The sequence below is a fragment of the Micromesistius poutassou genome, assembly GCF_964030765.1.
Source record: "Micromesistius poutassou genome assembly, chromosome: 5".
Classification (NCBI taxonomy): Eukaryota; Metazoa; Chordata; class Actinopteri; order Gadiformes; family Gadidae; genus Micromesistius; species Micromesistius poutassou.
In genome coordinates, this window is record NC_140275.1 from 5,437,335 (window position 1) to 5,457,307 (window position 19,973).

The window sequence follows — 19,973 nt, forward strand, 5'->3', positions numbered from 1 at the left end:
GTTTGATACAAAGTCAACTGTTATAGGCTCTTCCAGCTAATTGTTATTTTCTATACTTAAAAAAAACTTGGCGGTAATGGTTGTTGTATGCACTATGGGGTAAACTGCATTTGGTGTATTTTTCTGTTAATATTTTGAGTAATTACAGAGAACTACTATTATCCTTTAAAATGCTAATTATATCTCCTGCTCATAGCCTGAGTAATGGGTATTTTAATGCCTTTTCAGGGTTTGTTTTGCTCAACTGTAATATGTGCACTAAACGCAGCACAGTTAAATTCTTGCCTTTGCACTACAAGCTACACCTTATCGGCATTCCTCTTAAATTGACGCCTACTAGTTATACTGCATCCTTTCAACTAGATTGAATGTGTATGGGGGCTGTATATCTGTATGGACATGTTGGTGTTTATTATTGTACTGGAGTGAAATTCTGTTTTAATTGTCATCCAGAGTGGGGGTAGTGTTACGAGAGTAGCGTATGCGTGTGCGCGAGAATGTGTGTGTGTGTGTGTGTGTGTGTGTGTGTGTGTGTGTGTGTGTCGTCAGCGAACGAGTCAACGAATGAGTGAACGAGCGAGTGAGCGAGGGTCAGTCTAGGGAGGAATTAGACGAGTCCGGTTATGATTTTGGAGCAGACGTGTACTGTTGAATGAATAAAGTACCAAGCCGCCAAGAATCAGTGCCCGTGTCTTCCGACCTATGAACAGACCCACTGCCGGTCATAGTGAAGGGTGTTACCCCCGAAAGGACATCGGCCCTGGAGGGACGTCTCCCCTGTGCTCCCCGACTACGGTCTGAGAGCCAGAAAACAGGAAAGGTGTAACAGTAGGTTTGTTGAATTTCGACTAATATTCTGACGTGAGCTCCGCTTCATCTGGTTAAATATGCTCGTGCCCGCCACATGCACGCGGTCGAGAACCAAACAGCTCGGGAACCATTAGTGTGTAACACCGGCAGCAACACGTAGCGTTCTTGAATGCAACTCAGCCCGTTTACGCAACTAACATTATACAACACCACAGTGTTCCCCGACGAGGAGGTCAGACTGACGGACTCACGTCAAGGTTAAATCTACGATCTATGAAATGTTGCTGACATATGTTCATTAGAAGAAATGTTGCTCCAACATCGCTGCTCGCCTTGGTGTTAATATGTATTATCTGTCTACCGTATGTCCATGCCACACCTGAGTATGTAACTTAACCGAAAGAAAGACTTTCGTCATCCAATGTGAAAGATAGACAGTTGTCTATGTTCATTTCAGTGTTCTGAGAACGCTTCACAGTCTTATTGACAGAAAGTTATACTTATCTGATATGACCAACGATCCTTCCGTTTATCTCCAGTAGACAGAGTGTGAGGATGAACGTGATGGAGGAGATGGTGGAGAGGTTTGTGGACGCGGCGTCCAGGGGGGATGTGGCGGCATTGTCGAGCCTGCTCTCCCGCAGCGCCTCCCTCCTCAACCGGCCCGGAGCCAACGGCTGGACTGCTCTGATGTTGGCCGCCCGCAACGGACACTTCACCGCAGCAGAGACCCTGCTGTCACACGGGTTCGAACCGCAACCCTCTATAACCCAAAACCCATATGTATTTATAAAAATAAAATACAAATACATCATGGTATTAAAGTTTGATATAAAAGTTAAAAGTCTGCAGTAAACTAAATTCATTCCAAGATATATGGGCTTATGAAAAGAATTGTAATTCAAGATTTAAATAAAGTTAAAGTGTTCAAAACTTATGTTGCTGACACTGTGCTTTAAACAACCTAGTTAAAAATCAACCACTGGACTGAGTAGCCCTAGAATTTTGAACAATCTCCTCTCTCCCCTTGACCGCTCTCCTTCTTTCCCTTCTTTAGGGCCGATCGCTTGGTCGTAAATCGCTCATCCCAGACAGCCTATGACATCGCCAAGTTCTGGGGTCACACGCACATCGGCCACCTGTTGGTGGAGACGGACGACCAATCCCAACGCATCCTAGCAACCACTAACCCGAGCCAGGAGATCTACTTCAGCGCAGAGCCTCTGGACCGTCTGAGCGAGAGGAGGAGCGATGCGGCGTGGCAGCAAGACAAACAGAACCGACCCGACTCCGTTTTCCTGCTCTTCTCCAATCTCAGCCCTCTGGTTTGCAGTCTGGAGCCCAGCAAAGGGCCTGGGGTAGGTAGTCTGGTCCTCGGAGGGAGTTAAAGAGGGAGGTCGTCTTGTGTTCTGGTCCCAACAGACTGAGACCAGGTGTTGTTCTGGTCCCAACAGGCTCAGACCAGCTTGTGCCGGTTGTCCTCCTCGCTGGTAAAGGAGTTGCTTCTCAAGCCAGGCTCAGTGCTGGTCTTCCTGGGCGTGGAGAGGAGACGTCCCTCCTCCTCCCCTCAGACCTCCAGTGAGCCTCTTGCCTGGTTTGCCATCAACTCCACAGAGGATCCAGAGGTTTTGCTTAAGTTGGGTGGGGAGAAGGACCTCTTCTGGGCATGCAGACCCAACAGAGACCTGCTGAACTTCAGCCAGGACGAGGCGGGTCAGTAGAAGTAGAATGTTTTATTTATTAACTGACTTGTTTTTCAATAAGGATTCCTAGTTCATTTATGATAGACCCAGGCAGTAAGACCCAGGAGGTAGAGATCCATGGCATAGGCACCCAGGGCATAGGGACCTACGGGGTAGAGACCCAGGGAGTAGCGACCCAGGGCAAAGGGACCCATGAGGTAGAGACCCCGGGAGGAGTGACCCATGACATGAGGTAGAGACCCAGGGCAAAGGGACCCATGAGGTAGAGACCCAGGGAGGAGTGACCCAGGGCAAAGGGACCCATGAGGTAGAGACCCCGGGAGGAGTGACCCAGGGCAAAGGGACCCATGAGGTTGAGCCCCAGGGCAAAGGGACCCATGAGGTAGAGACCCAGGGGGGTTGAGCCCCAGGGCATAGGGACCCAGGGGGTTTGCTGCCCAGGGAATAGGGCCCTGGGGGCATAGAGACCCACGGCATAGGGACCCAGGGGGGTAGAGACCCTGGGTGCACAAGCAGCAGCTAATCAACAGTATCACTTGCCTTGTCCTTCTTCAGTTATACTCTGAAACTGGACCTCCAACCCCCAGGTATCTTAGCGCAGGCACGGGCGGTGTTAGCGTGGCACAGTCGTTACGCCTTCTGCCCAACCTGTGGGAGCAGTTCAAGGTCGGAGGAGGCGGGGTACAAGAGGACCTGCACCAATGCCAACTGTAGCAGTCAGCAGGGGGTCCACAACACCAGCTACCCTCGCGTCGGTAATCAGACCCATGCTCTTTTTCTTTCACCACTGTAGTTTGTTTAATTTTCATGATATGGTTTGATTTGTGGTACGATTGTTTTAATGCACTGGCTTGATCTTGTTTTCACAACAGACCACGCTACAGTCCAAAGTCTTTCCAATACTCAGTTTATTAACCGTCTTTGAGAAGTATATTAATATACATTATACAAAGATAATAGGTAGGCGTGTAGGGATAGGGAACACATCCCTATGTGTCCATCCCTAATGCCCGTGTCACACTGTCCCAAAATTGACACCAGATAAACACACGATAAAGGAAATGTTCAAATTCGGCTCTGATCGTAAACACATCGGACCATTCGTGAAGGCATCTGAAGCCATCATATGACCGCCGGTGGAGTTTCTCAGGCTCCGGCAGCAACTTCGTGAGCGGTGGCAAAATCTTTGGCTTGCCAAAGGACCTTGCAAAGGTTCATTTTCTTGTTGAATTTGTGTGTCCATTTTGCCCTTCGTAAGGCCATTGTGATGGCATCTTGTCAAGTCGTGTCATGTTTGTGTGATCATCGGTGCCATCGCCTCACGAAGACAATGCGAAGGAAACAAGAAGCTGCCCGATTGTCTTAGGAAGGCACCATGACTACGTGAAGCCCTCACAATGCCGTTGTGTAGCCGTCGTATTAAGAGTTCGATGACATCGAGATGGGTCCACGGTGTCGGTGAAGACAGCCGAATTTGAGTAGCTCAAGCGTTTTCGATGTGTCATGGTAACATGGACATTTAAAAGGCCAGCCTCAGAGCATCTTCCTCAGTCAGTCCTGAGCAACTCTCCAGAGCAGAGGCGTGTGTAACTCCCAAAGCTTCAATCACAATTAATCACAATTCAGTTCCTGGTTATTAGGCCTATATCAAAATGATTATATAGATATTGTCTCTGCTATTTTGACCGTGTACAGCAGGCGAGGTCGCTTCCAATAATTTGAAAAACTCGCAACTTCAAAAAATTATTGCATTAATTTTACAATTAAAAAATGAACTGTCTTCTAAATTAAGGAAATAATACTGGGAAATGAATAAACCATTATAAGCAACGAGTGAACTTAATAAGCGGTGTAAATACTTTTTTCAACTACCGCCTCTTTCCCTTGACGTTTAGTTTTCACCTGACAAACACACACCAGATAGCTGTGCGCAAAGCCCGCACACAGACCCTACAGGTAGCAAACAGCGAAGCAGTCTCAGCATAAACGGTATTATATCAGTCCTGCAACGGGTCGGGTACCCGCATAAAAGTTGCTAAAATGGGCGGATTGTGACGTCCGATTTAGTCAACGATACAGACACTTGACTCCCAGCTGCGAAGAGACCTCGTCTGGTTCCAACAGCTGATCATTTGTCAGACGTGGAGCAGGGACTCCAGTGATGACACTGCGCTGCCCGAAGACTGCATAAATCGAGTGAAAGCCACCCAAGGGAGATCCTTTCGATGTTTTGGTGCGGATTCAATTTTGATCACGGATGACAGGTCGGATCTGGTGCTGAAATTTGCAGGTGCGGGCGGGGGCGGGTCTCAAAAAATGGATATGATTCATAAATAAACAAGTCAGACACCTTTAACAGAAAATCAATAGCCTCATTTGAACGGCTGCGACAGATATATTATATATCGATTATATAGATTATTTAGATATGATAGATGATATCTAAATATCAGATAGATGATTATATGAAGGTGTTATACCAACGGGAGGTCAAGTGACGCCTTCGTGACCTAGTTCAAATGCATCGTACCCTCAATACGATGTGTGGTTTGGGTGCCATCGTTTGACCTTCTGTAGGCATTGTACTTGCTTCAGCTGTTGACCAAGTTCGGGGCCATCTTCGTGCGAAATTCAAAATTCCACATTTGTGTGTTTATCTGGTGGCAATTTCGGGACAGTGTGACACGGGCATAAACCAGCTACAAAGACATTCACAGGGCCTTTCATTAATACTCTAGTGAAACTGTAGGACTGACCCGTGTGCTTGATGTCTTCATGGTTTATAAGACAAACATCCACAAGCCCTATTCTGTCATGTGGTGTCTAACCTTTGACCTCCTGGTGTTGTGATTGAACCTTGACCCCAGACCCAGTGGTGATCATGCTGGTCCTCCATCCAGATGGTGAGCAGTGTCTGCTGGGACGCAAGAAGATATTCCCCACTGGGATGTTCTCCTGTCTGGCTGGCTTCATAGAGCCGGGTAACTAACACAAACAACACAACAGAGGAGGTGAATCCTGAAAGGAGGAGTGAGGAGAGGGACTAGGAGGAGGAGAGGGAATGTACAGAAGGTGGAGAAAGTGTGGTGCAGAGTAAGGAGGACAGGTTTGGAGGGAGGGAGAGTGAGCAGGAGGTATAAAGATGTGGTTCTTGTGTAGGTGAGTGAAGAGTATCAACATGTGGTTTTCCTCTAGGAGAGTGAAGAGTATCAACATGTGGTTCTCCCCTAGGAGAGAGTGTGGAGAGTGCTGTGCGGAGGGAGGTGGAGGAGGAGAGCGGGGTGAAGGTGGGGTCTGTGCGCTACGTGGCATGTCAGCCCTGGCCCATCCCCTCCTCCCTCATGATTGGCTGCCTGGCCGTCGCACTGTCTACGGACATCAAAGTGGATGAGAATGAGATTGAAGAAGCACGCTGGTTTCCACGGCAAAAGGTAAGCTACTTCACTACTGTCACTCGGACAGTGTGTGTGTGATTGTGACCATGTTTTCTGTCTTCCAGGTGATTGATGCCCTCTTCAGGGGAGGTAGTCCCGCCCTTCTCCTCCCTCCTCAACAGACCATCGCCCACCAGCTCGTCAAACACTGGATTGGCTGCACCGCCAACCTATAACACCTCACATACTACACATGACCAGCAACATTCTACAATCACATACATGCATACAACCACCAACATGAATACAACAGTCAACCTCTAACATGCTTCATACAAAGGACAACATGCAACCCCCAACATATAACCACTATGGAAGACCAGGGGCCTCATGTACTAAGACTTGCGTGGATTTCTGACTAAAACTTTGCGGACGCCAAAATTTGGAAAGCTGCTGCGCACAAATAAATCCGGATGTATCAATCCTTGCGTAAGCACGATTTCACACAGATTCTCTTTGTACATCCCAATTAACGTGAAATTGTGCGCACGTGCACGAGCCCGTCTCTCCACCCAGTCTCCTCCCTCATTTAATATGCTAATTCGTATAAATAAACCTGCAGTAGTGCGCTCGTTAGGAGAAAGGAGAAAATGGAGAAAGGAAGAAAAAATAACTTTAGTGAATGCGAGGTGGAGGTGCTGATTTCGGAGGTAGAGGCCAGAAATAAGATCTTGTTTGGCTCTCTTTCATCCGGAATCAGCACCAAAAGCAAAAAACTGGCATGGGAAAATGTTGCCAAGTCGGTCAACGAGGTTGGGGCCGAAAGCCGAACTCTGGCTGACATTAAAAAAAAGTGGTCGGACATCAAGGTGGACGTAAAAAGAAAGGTGTCTGCCCACCGGAGAAGTGTGGGTCAGACGGGCAGCGGGGCGGAGTCGGGGAGCTCGCCCTATTTGAGCAAAGGATGGCAGCTGTGATTTGGGATCGGCTCACTTTTGCCCAAAAAATCATAATTGTCGCGGTACAACCCTTCATTTCGAATGCGACCATCTTCTAACAAGGCCAACACTGCCATCACACCTATCGATTATTGCCACATTTTGCGCATGCTTTTATATTCTCATTTATTTGGATGCATGCTGACGGTTGTTCCCATACACCCAAGGTGTCAATAATATGTACATAATTCGAAATCGACCGACTGGTTCATTGATAGATTGAATTTAAGTAACAATGGCTTGTTCTTACTCCACGCAACATCAAATAATAATACTGCAGTCAAGAATCTGACGACATATGCGTGAAGAGAGATCCATTAGCGATGTCATGCGTGGTCATGAAATATGTAACGTTTAATAAACAAGTCATCACTGAAAATAATATTGCTGGGGCTTCCTTTTAATTTCCTTTTAACTCCAATAGTAACAATATATTTTTATGGGTCTGTTTACGTTTAGCCTAATATCAACAACAGTGTCACATTATGCGTCTCGACAACAATAATGTATGATTGAAGTGCATTTAAGATCACACATCCCGACGTTCAAATCCACTTTGAACTAGCCTCATATTGCAATATTACTTCATGACTCGTGATCGAGTAGGCCTAATGTTGTTGCGCTGCATTGCCTCTATGTGCCGCCAACTGACAAAATGCAGCAGAAATGTGCGTAAGCCAGGCATTTAGTTTGCGTGGAGAACCGCACTTTCTCACGTCAAGTCAGTCTTTGTACATCCGAACGTTTGCGTGAGAAGTTGCTTACGCAGCTTTTTTGTGCGTAAGCAAGCTTTGTACATGAGGCCCCAGAACCCAACATCAGCCTGGATTAAGACGTTCATTGCAGATATTCCCTAAAAGGGCAGACGGTCCGTGTGGGTCCTCATCAGCCACCAAGCTCTTCCAGACTCCGACAGAACATTCAAATGACACGGTTCTTTCCAGAGCAGCCATTTCTTTTTAAAAAATCCAAAAGACGTCAGATATTTCCAAGTTATGGCTGATGTAATAAAATACAATTTCCTGAATAAAATGGTCTCATGCTGCACACACTAACCTGTGGCTGCCCACTGCTCCTAGCCAGGATGCCTTCAATGCAGAGGAAGAATTGATCAAATATGAAATCAATTCAGTTAATTTGAAATGATTGAATTACAATATTAAAGAGTAACCTGACTCTAAAACCAAACCGCAAATACAGAATCCTCTGTTGAGCCAAGTTATTTCAATGAATGTTTTTTTACCAAAGTGTAAACATGAATATGTACACACTTTTTTTACTGCGCCCGGAGAAGGATAAATTATCCTGGTTCAGTCAGGTGGAAGATAATCGTGTCCAGGGTAAAATATTTAATCTTTGCTTTAGAACGTATCAAGAAGTGTGGTAGTACTATTGTACTTCAGCACCAGCCACTTGGATACAGGAATTTCCCAAAGGGCTGGTCTCAGTGAAGTTTGAGCTGAGGACGTAATCTCCCTCGCAGACCATCAGAGGAACCCCTGCGAGGTGCAGACCCTCACCTAAACAAAGATTGAAAACCTTTGGGTTGTGGAACTTGCTGAGCTGTGAGGTCACTTCCTCTTCCTGGGGAAATAAGCAATGGCTGCGAAGGAGGGGTCGTTGAATGAGGGGCTGCATCCAGTCAGAAAGTGTTTCCTTGGCGACAGGGCTGTTGGCGATGTAGTCCATGCTTTGGAAAAGAAAGCACTCGTTTTTGTACAGCGAGGACATGGCTACGACCTGTGCAGGGGCCACGTATTCCTGGGAGAGGGGTAGCTCTCCGAGAGCAGCTGGAGGGGCGTCGGTACACTCGCTGGCCTCTAGTGCACCTGCAGTGATCTTGATGGGATGTTTGTCCCCCAAAAGATCAGTCTCCAGAAAGTCTTTGATATTCAAGATGTTTCTCACCACCACCTGTACATATGAGCAGCACATATAACCATACTAACACCAACCCTATAGTACTAATGGTATTTAGAACACACACACACACACCTGTTGGTGTTGATCCATCAGCCAGAGTCCTATTGAGCTTCTCCTGGGGCTGGAAATCCTCGACACAAAGTAATACTTGCACCTGTACCACAAATACAGTTAAGGGCTCAACATGGTTTGTACACATCCTTTGTGCACACTGCACACAACATGCAAAAAACATTACATTTGGTGTCATTACACCAAATGTACACTAGAGTAATTTATCAGTCAGACGTGCTCTATCTGTGAATATATTGCAAAATAAAAATAGCCCGCTTGTTTCAATGAATAACACCTATTTTGTGACTTGGAAAGTTATTTTTTTATAAAGCGTTTTAGTAAGTCGCACACTTTAAGTAAATTGCTTCTTTGCTGTAAAGGCGGCAAGACTATGGAACACCTTGCCGAAGAACACCAGTACAAAAAATATATAAAAACTGGATTATTTTTGTTGTCCGAGTGCTGAGTGCTGTTTCCGGTCTGGAAACAGGAGCAATGCTGAAAGATGAAGATTTTTCTATTATATACCATTATCTTTTAAACGCCTTATGGGCTTCACTGTCTAGTTTAGTATAAATTGTGACATTATTTGTCATCACAGGAACATTGTTTTGTTTGATTTCTGTGTTGTTTGTTGTTTGCATGTTGTTTCTCATGCGAGACATGGCAAATCCAAGTTTTCATTACCTTAGGTTATGGCATATTTACTACATTTTATATTACAACTCTCAAAATAGCACAGTATCACCAACAAAAAATCCCATGTTGGATTGTGATGTTAAGCCCTCTACTTGTACTACAGTACATCTCTATATGTGTACGTACACCACCCTGGACAGGACGCAGAGGAACATCGTGACCACCAATAGGATCACAGAAGAGATGAGAGTGGCTGTTGAGACATCTGAGGAGAAAACCAAATAGAAAAGGTTAAAGCTATTCATCATTTCAACACTCAATGGTCTGCCAATAAGAGTACATTCAACCCTTAGTGACCAAGAAGTTTGCTGTTAAAGGAAACTTTGTTATTGTTAAACCTTCACCCAATATTCACACCATTTTGGGTCTAAGTGACTAATGTGGACAACTATTTTGGAAACTGGGACAGGATTGAGGGAGAATGCTTACATTTACATTTATTTTGCTGAGGCTTTTATCCAAAGTGACTTACAACCATTCATTCACACAACGACGGCGGTGTCAACCACGCAAGGCAACAGCCAGATTGCCAAGAGCAGTTAGGGTAAGGTGTCTTGCTCAGGGACACCTCGACACTCAGCTAGGAGGAGCCGGGGGTCGAACTAGCAGCCTTCCGTTCTACCTCCTGAGCTACTGCCGCACCCGCAATGCTTCAGCCCATGCCTTACCTCTCTGACTGAACTGGAACCCTTATGGGCAATAGCGCCCGTCTATTTACAAGTTCTGCTCTGAAGCATTGAGTTGTTGCAGGAAATGATTGTCATGACAATCTCAACCGTCTTTGAGTTAACATTAAGCCACGCATTCTGCAGTCCAACACAACAAAATCGCCTGCATTTCTTTCTCCAACTTTCCAATCCGCCACGTTCTCTTCCTGCAGCCTCAACCTCAACTCAACCTGCCAGGCGTTCAGAGTGAGACTTAGTCAGACACGATAACAAAGCCTGGATTAAGCCTGGGTGCGGGATTGCGATCTGCCGGAGTTGACGCGCCAGTGTTACCGCACCAGGACGCGCATTGACGTTGAAATGCGATATGCCGGTGGGCCAGTTCTGATAGACATTAGATATTATCTGGCGGGCCGGATTAAATTACACTGCGGGCCGGATTAGGCCCGCGGGCCGTACGTTTGACACCCCTGGAGTAGAGGAATACTGTTACTACCAGGAATTGTATGCTGATTGAAGTATGAAATTACACCGTACAATGGTATATGTATTTCCTTTTGATGAAAATAATAAAAATTATTTAAAAAAAAAAAGAAAATGGGGTCCAAGTTGAAAAATAAAGTTATCTTATCTCCAGGAAAGTTTTTTCCTCCTTGCTGCCATGGAAACGCACCAAAAGGGGTTCTGATAATCTCTCTGGTGATATTATCAGCCAGTAGCAGAAGAAAATACTCCTCGTCGGGGATCAGGTTTTGAAAGGTATGCTGTTTCCGGTCTGGAAACAGGAGCAATGCTGAAAGATGAAGATTTTTCTATTATATACCATTATCTTTTAAATTGTAACATCCCGTCCAATCTAAGCGGTCAGTTGTGACCTTTTACATTGACATTTTAACAATTTAAACTCTTCACCTGAATATAAAGGTATTTTATCAAGGAACTTGCAAGTTCAGGTATACATACACATACTGTATATATACAGTATATAAACATATGCAACATATTGAAGAGTCCTTCTTAAACCTGGTGAGCTGGGTCCGGTCTACCTTGGTCCTCTGAATCACAATCACATCTCAACACCACTCTGTATCGCTCCACTCTGGGTTCAGTCTTCCTCTGCCACGCCCACTGAGCAGTTATCGCAGTTTTGGTCACGTCCACCAAACTCAGATTGACGACCTCAAGCAGAGCTGAGGAAATGCGTAGTTCAGGTTAGAACCACAGAGGAAGAACAGAAGGAGATTTAATCTCTGACTCAAACATTGGTTCATCTTAACATCCAACACATTATTTTGAAAACAGCCGTCATTAAGAAACAACTGTTTTACAACTGTCCCCCACATTTATTGGAATACATTCTACTTCTGCTACTCAGAACCACATCCCCGTTCACCAACACTCGTGTGTGTCATGTTTGTCAAGGTCTTTGCACACTAACTGAGTTGTCTGGGTCTATACCTTGCAGACCAAGTCTGATGCGAAGTAGACACAGCACATGACAGTTTTCCACTACCATGTTTTCATGTTAACAGCAAGCAGGCTTGAATGGTAATCTATAAGCCTATCCAATTGGTCCCCCGTTTAACTGAATAATTAAATGTGTGATCATTGCAGTATGACTATAGGGTTCCATCTATTGGGAAAAAAAAGGTTTTTAATGGACGTAAAAAATTGATTTGGGATGCAAAGCTGTTAACAGTGTGTTTAGTGACCTCCATGCTGCAGGCTAGCAGTAAGGGAGCGTGGTGGGCCACAGAGGTGACCGTGCACAGGGTGGACCGTGATGGTGTAGATCTGCTCAAGGTCCAGGTCACCTGAAGAGGGTACCATGGTTATTATCTTCCTCATTGTAATATCCTCATCATCATACTGTAATTACCAGATAGATAACTAGCATATGACTAACTAGCAGATGGCTAACTCGCTGATTACTACTTATCTGATCTATCAGATCTAATGGCTAACTAACTGATAGTGAACTAGGTGATGGCTGGCTGAGGCGTACCCTGGATGACAGCTGAGGTGTTGTCCACCCTCGTCCAGCCGCTGAGGGAGTCTATCCCCTCAGACCGCCACTCAACAGCAAACCAGCTCCCAGGGACGGCGTGGGACCAGGCCCCTCGATAGGCAGGAGGGCCCGAGGCAGTAGGAGGGGCGGGAGAAACCCTGTCCATCGCCCATTGGACCAGGAATCCCACGTGATCAGGATAAAGACTGACAGCCCACAGGTGGCTCGGCAGTGGCAGGGCTGTCAAACACACCCAGCAACTCCATCATGTTCCTCATCATCATCATTTGTCTACTCCCAGAAGTTTTTCTATAACGGAGGGACTGCTGGATCTGAGATAACCTCTAATGTAACGTGCTTTCCCCCCCTCCAGCCAGACACAGTAGAAATGCCCCTTTTGGGACTCTGTAATCCATCCGTCTGTCTGTCTGTCCATCCATTAGCAAGAAATCAGGTATTAATCAGTATGAGGCTACCGTTGTGTTTGTGACATGATATCCCATGCTATTCCATTATTCTATGTGCAGCGTGGTGCAGACTCACATTGGTGTGGCTCTGTGGTGAGCGACCGCACGGGGCCGAACCCCATGGAGTTGAATGCTGTGACCGTGACCCTGCAGCGCTCCTCCTCCACCACTAGGCTCGCCGTCAGCCTTGTCACGTTGACTGTCACCTGGGCTTTGTTTGCTGATGAGTAGTAGCTGACCTGGTAACCTTGGATACGACCTCCTGCGAGGGTGACGTCAAGCTCCTGGGAGAAATATACGTTTTTAAAATCCTTTTCATATTCCTAAAGCTACTCTGCTCTCGGTCGATTGTTTTCAAAAAATCAAACGTCAGTAGTCATTTGATTGTATGTTTCAACTCTTCTCTCCCTCTCTTGTGTGTACCTTTGCCTAAAAGTGTCTGCTACATCGACTTAAGCTACACTAAATTGATTTGACCAATATGGATCCTTCTCTCTGAAGCAGGTCCAGTGAAAGTGCAAGTGTTCTTCTACCGTCCACATCAGCCAGAGCAGGAGCAGAGGAGGAGCTCCGGGGTCCTCCCACCTCCTCTCCAGACGGTAGCACACGTCAGGGGCCGCGGATGGGGCTGGGGCACCAGGGTTATTGATGTTATTGGTTATTGATGGGCGTCACAAGAAAAGCTCTGCTGGGTTTGACCTGGACGATGACTGACCTCTCTCCAGGGTGCGCCCTTTGCGTTCTGCGCTCCAGATGCCCCAGGAGCCTGAGTGTGGCCTGCAGGCCACCGTTACGCTGTACAGCGTGGAGGGAAGCAGCTCCTGTAGGGTGTACACCACCGGCTGTCCTCGCTCCACCCTCACCTGCTGGAAGAGATAAGAGGCAGCAGAGCGAGAGGTCATGTTTCCCGAAGCTCCGCTAGGCAGTGGCAAAAACTACTTAATTCATCGTTCAGGTCTACTTTATTCTATTTTATTTCATGATCATAATACTTAAGAATATATCGTTTGTTTCCGTCGACCTCCATCGCTCGATTCAACAATACATTTTGGCACTTTTTATGACTACTGGATCAGACCGCAGCAAACGCCTTGGACTTTCCTATCGCCAACATGCCTCTGTACACGGATGTCTCAGGCACAGGGACTGGGAAATGCACAGACTGCACCAAACTGCAACAGACAGTGGCTGTATTTGAACCGAGGCTAGCAGCATTAGAAATATGCAAAGGAATCCAGGATACAGTGCCGATGGGTGAGTTTGCTGAGCTAGCTCAGACAAATACACAACAAGATGATCAAAGCTACACGGTATCCTTCCTGAAGCTGGACAAGAGAGAGACAGTTCGAGCTGCCTCTCACTGGCACAGAGTCGGTGCTAAGCCCAAACAACATACCAAAGTGAATCAACAAGTTCACTCGACACCAAATGCTAAGCTTCCCAAAACTAAAGTAGCATGTATCAGCCGGATTAGCCAATCGCTGAAGTTAACCCTGCTGCTGAAGAACCGGTTCCTGCCACTTCAAGAGTCCACAAACGTGCCTGCCACCCATCCCCACCCCTGAGCCCCGAGATGCCTCTAGACGGAAGGTGCAGACAGAGACCGACCATGACCCTGTCGCCAGAGAGGCCAACTACACATGCGTCTGCCAGCCGTGCACCCCTGAGCCCCGAGATGTGTTCAGACGGACAGTGCGGACAGAGACGGAACAAGAACCAGTCGCCAGGGAGGCAAGCTGTGCATGCGTCTGTCACCGCCACCTCAAGCCAACAAGGGCCCATCTCACAGAAAGCAGATGAACCAGACACTCTGATTGTAGGAGACTCAACCATAAAGGATATAACCGGTAAGAAGATCAAAACATGCTACTTCCCTGATGTGATGGTTAGTGATGTCAACCAGAAACTAGCCACAATTATATTGAAAACCCCAAAATCTCACAGGTTATTGTGCATGCAGGACTTTATGATATTCAAATAGAACAGTCAGAACTTCTGAAGAGGGATTTCACTTAACTATTGGACATACTGGACAAATGACACATTAAGTCATTCATCAGTGGACCCCTACCAGCAGTTGACAGGGGAATAAACAGATTCAGTCGTCTACTTGCACTGAATACATGGCTTTCAAGAGTCTGCAATGAAAGAGGAAGGGGCTTTATTGACAATTTCAACTTGTTCTGGGGGCACAAATATCTTTTCAGAGCAGATGGCCTACAACCACAGGTTAGGCTCAAAACTGTTAAGGGACAATCTTTTCTTCTCGCTCTCCCACAAATCTATCCTGCCATGGTCTAACACACAGGCCACAGTCAGAGCACAGGTTGAGAAGAAGCGAGACTACAGCCTCCCCCACACTTCTACTCTGCCACTATCTGACCACAGACCTTGAAGAGAGACAACAGTCTGCCCGACACCAGCGACACCATGCCTCCCCCTTTGCTGATGCTGGCTTGGCGAGGAACGGCCACCCCCCTCCTCTGCACTCCCCCATCGACGATGACCTCCAGCACTGCCCATCAACGATGACCTCCAGCCTCATCTCTCCCATAACAACAACTCCAGCTCTACTGTCTCCTCCCTTTATGATTTTCCAGATTAATTTAAGAAACTGGAAAATGTTGGCATCAAACTTGCATCTGTGTCAATGATACCATTGCCACGTCATGGCCACAGGCTGATAACACCCAAGCGGAGGGTGCCCCCCCCCCGTACTGATAGTAGTCCTGAATATTACTGAGACAAAAAAGGGTTTAGCCGTAGACACAGTATAAAGGAAGTTCCGCATAATCTGCTGAACCCAAGGTTACCTATGTAGCAGAGGCCGGTTCGACCGCTTGCGTGTGTGCCGGCTATGCTCAGTGCCGTCATGATCGCCATAGTAACGCCGATAAACAAACCCACCTCATCGCAGTAGCGTGGTGCTTTAGAAACTAGTTCGCCCTCCCCTGACTTCCACTGGTTGGTTTGCGGGACATGCAAAGCAAGCGGCGGATGGGGCATTACACTAAGCAACATGAACCTCATCCATATTACATAGTAAGGCAACACGTGCACAGCGTTGCTAGGCAACGTCACGTAAACAAAGGGAGTCTTTCGTGCACATATTGAACCCAAGTTTGCGGGTTAACAGTTCAATAACCAATAAAAATGTACACAAACACTGTTACGTATTAAACTTCAATAGCTCAATAATAAAACCTTTTAATAAAACTCTGAATACACATTTTCTTGTCCAGAAGAAACCAAAACGGCACAGAAGTTTTTTATTCAAGCAATGTAGCACGAGTTGGAGTGGAGTTGGTGATGGATATAGCCTACCCACGGGTGTCGCAATTTTTTTAAACAAAATTAACAACAATAATAATGGGGGGGGGGGGGGGGGCGCCAGAGGATCAGGGTAAGGTAAGGGGGGCGTTTGCTCAAAAAAGGTTGAGAAACACTGGCTTAAAGTAACCCAACACCTTCACTCTCTGTCCCTGAAAACCTCAATCAAAGGCAGAAATCTAGGGGTTATCATGGATTCAGATTTCGACAGTCACATCAAATCAGTTACAAAATCAGCATATTATCACCTTAAAAACGTAGCAAGACTTAAAGGGCTCATGTCCACCGAAGACTTACAAAAACTTGTACATGCCTTTATCACTAGTAAGCTTGATTACTGCAATGGTCTCCTTACAGGTCTCCCAAAAAAAACTCTAGGCAGCTTGATCAGAATGCTGTTGCTAGAGTTCTAACAAAGACCAAAAAATTTGATCATATAACACCAATTCTTAAATCGTTACATTGGCTCCCTGTATGTCAGAGAATTGATTTTAAAATCATGTTGCTAACCTATAAATCCCTATATGGTTTAGGGCCAAAATATTTAACTGATATGCTTCCACTACATAAGCCTTCTAGACCACTAAGATCTTCTGAGACCAATCTGTTAATTATCCCCAGGGTCAACACGAAACAAGGGAAAGCAGGATTTAGCAACAAATAGCTGGAATAAACTCCCTGAGGATTTAAAACTTGCCCCAACTCTGCCAGCTTTTAAAACAAGACTGAAGACTTTTGTTTGCTTTAGCTTTCTGCTAAATCTTAAATCTACAATGCTTTTTAACTTTGCCTTTATTTTCTATCTATTTTTTTATTTTATTACTAACTTTGCCTTTATTTTCTCTAAAATGCTTTTTTAACTTTGCCTTTATTTTCTATCAATTTTACTTTTTTCTTTTACTTATCTATTATTTTCTTTTTATTGTATGACTTTATTGTTTATATGTGAAGCACTTTGAGTCTGCCTTGTGTATGAAAAGTGCTATATAAATAAAGTTGCCTTGCTCGTCCTGGAATATCATACATTACCATAGACACCATAACACACACACACACACACACACACACACACTTTTTTGAAGGAACCCAGAGTGTTTTAATTAATACTACACCTGGGTGATTCGGGGACCGAGCTCTGCAGCATAGCAGACCTGACAGAGATCACTGTTTCTGGGCGTCCAGGAGAGGTCCAGAGAGCTGGAAGAGATGTGTGAGAAGCCCACCTCGGGCTGGGGCCCCCGGACTGGAGGGAGAGGAAGGAAATGAAGACTGATGATGAAACATGTTCCACAGACTGTATGCTGCTATGTACTACTACAGCACTAACAGAGACTGTATGCTGCTATGTACTACTACAGCACTAATAGAGACTGTATGCTGCTATGTACTACTACAGCACTAACAGAGACTGTATTCTGCTATGTACTACTACAGCACTAATAGAGACTGTATGCTGCTATGTACTACTACAGCACTAATACAGACTGTTTAGAATATATCACTTCATTGTTTGATTTTGTCTGTGCCATAGTGAGAGAAATTTTGACAGAAATACATTAAGCAAACACATTAAGCAAGCACATTCCATTCCACATAAAACCATCCATTTATATAAAAAAACATAAGATATAAATGTAAAGAAACAATGGCTCCTCCTCAATACAGGATGAAACTGCAAAAATCATCAACACTTTAGCCGTTCATTCATCCATCTTATTGAGTCCTGATAAAGAACAGCTTGTAGCTTTTCCTTGTTCCATGGATACGAAAGTGGAAATTAACATGATGGAATTGTGGATTCAGGATCGCATGAATGCCAATATTTAATATTGGCATTAATAATATTTAATATAATATTTGGCCAACCAAGTCTGCCAACTTGGACTTGGTTGCACATGTTGAGGGTATGTGTGATGTAACTGAAACCATGAATCAATGAGGTGAGAGGTTATGTGTTCTCACCAATGCTGGACAGGTTGAGGGTGTGGGGCTCGGACCAGCGCACTACTCCCACCTCCCGGTCGTGGACCCTCACCATCACGTTGACTCTCCCGAACTCCGACAAGAGCCCGCTACAGCTCCACAGCACAGACCTACACACACACAAACACACAATTAGACTTTTACATTCATGAATCTGACACTAAATACTGACGTATTAGGTTTTAGTACGATCAGAATCATCAGGAAACATCAGAACGACCACAAACAGATGACTAGAAATAAACTTTTAAACCACAAACTAAATAACACTGATAAACAACAAGAACATTTTAGTTTAACCAACAGGTTTGTTAAGGATAAGAGGTCATTCAATGAACTGAAGTACTTCAGTCAAACATTTTTACTTAAATTCAACTAAAAAAACAACCATGATGGTGAACATCAAGAAAAGATCTGAGCCTCATACAGAATGTCTTGGCTGTTGTCTTGAGAGAAACATCCAATCAGATAACTTAGAGCCAGATGTAAATAAACAAGGTGGGACTGCAACGTCAGTGACTGCCTACCGAGCCTCTCCCCCCTGGAGAGAACCCAGAAAATACAACCAAGGCCCGCAGGGTGGGATCTGTGAACTCACGATGGAGTGAAGACCAGAGAGGACCCCGGAGAGGCGGGGCTCCAAGAGCAGCTCACCTGGGCGGTGCCGAGACCGCCAGGGGAACCTGCCTGCTCGTAGTAGCACGTCAGGTTCACCTGGATAGAGGAGACAAGAAGGAGACCAGCTGACCACAACTTTTTTAAAGGATAAGTGGAATGTAAGTTTACACATACAAGGATTTATTTCTGGCGTGAATACAAAAATTGAAATAAAAACAACTTCCTATGAATATTAAATGAAGAAATAAGAAAAACAAACCAAAATATAAAAATCTCATATTTTGGAATGTATTGACAATGTGAAACATGGTTCAGAAGGGATCTTGAGTCTAATATCCAGTGTTGACAAGTGAAACAGGATCATAGGGGTTCATCCCGGGTTTGACTAGTGATGGTGGAATTATAGTCACGTTTTATGTACAAGACATAAGGTTGCAATTTCCACATGATAGGGGTTGGAGTTGTAATTCCCTGTTTATGTTCAGGTTTATGAGTATGTAAACCAAACATTGCACTGTCTACCAGATCATGAATAAACTATGGTTCCCACAATTGCGCACACTGTGTTGTTTTGGCCTAATCAACAGTCACTAGGAGGGAAATCACAAAATTACATCTCACCGAATACCCACACACGACTTGGGGAAATACATGCACAGTGCCCACACATAACAATCTCGCTCAGTAATACATAGAAGAGAATCATATGTAAATAATAAAAAAATCTCCCATATCGTATTCACGTAAGTCGGGGAGGCGGTCAGATCCTATCAGGACACCATTTTAGATCTAGCCTAGCTGCGGCGGGTTGATACATGCCTGCGTGCGTGGGTCCTGGTTCTCTGGGAGGGGGTGACAGTGTTCTTTGTCTGTGACACAAACAGGTGCTCTGTCGCAGCGCTTGAGGTCATCGCCTTTTACCGTCAGTTCTAGCGAGATGGAAAATGGAAGGAAAACCTTTGGAACATGCATGCACAGGAATACACTGACGAGGTCAACCACGTGCTAGTCTAGTCCCAGAGAATTCTGTTTTCTCTTTTATTTTCTGTGTGTAACTATTAACTCATGAGAAAAATTTGCCACCTGTACCATCCCTCCTGTGAGCCCTCTCTAGCGGTCTTGAGTAAAGACACCTCCGGAGGTTGTAGTCAACAACAACCCAATAAATATGACCCTTCAAAACCAGCAGAATAGATCAACATCAATCACCTCCAAGGCCCACACCAGTATCTGATCGTCACACGAGAAGCGACATCCCCACGACCAGACTGTTGTCGTTTTCTGCTTTCCATCGGTTCTAAGCCACCAACATGGGAGAGTTTACAAATGTTTTTACAG

The 19,973-nt window shown here is 45.4% G+C and overlaps 1 protein-coding gene across 7 annotated transcripts; it reads left to right on the top strand.

Moving 5' to 3' along the window:
* Positions 1-578: 578 nt before the first annotated feature.
* Positions 579-7,267, top strand: nudt12 (nudix (nucleoside diphosphate linked moiety X)-type motif 12). Of its 7 annotated transcripts, none has more exons than XM_084468127.1 (8): positions 579-832; positions 1,350-1,556; positions 1,868-2,168; positions 2,265-2,523; positions 3,101-3,268; positions 5,381-5,494; positions 5,745-5,944; positions 6,013-7,267. In XM_084468127.1, exons 2-8 carry the CDS (start codon positions 1,366-1,368, stop codon positions 6,121-6,123), a joined length of 1,344 nt encoding a protein of 447 aa, XP_084324253.1. In that variant the 5' UTR covers positions 579-832; positions 1,350-1,365; the 3' UTR covers positions 6,124-7,267. The 7 variants fall into 7 exon arrangements, with proteins under 7 accessions (XP_084324253.1, XP_084324255.1, XP_084324256.1 ...); XM_084468129.1 differs by having other exon boundaries at positions 579-828; XM_084468130.1 differs by having other exon boundaries at positions 579-820.
* The last annotated feature ends 12,706 nt before the right edge of the window (positions 7,268-19,973 follow it).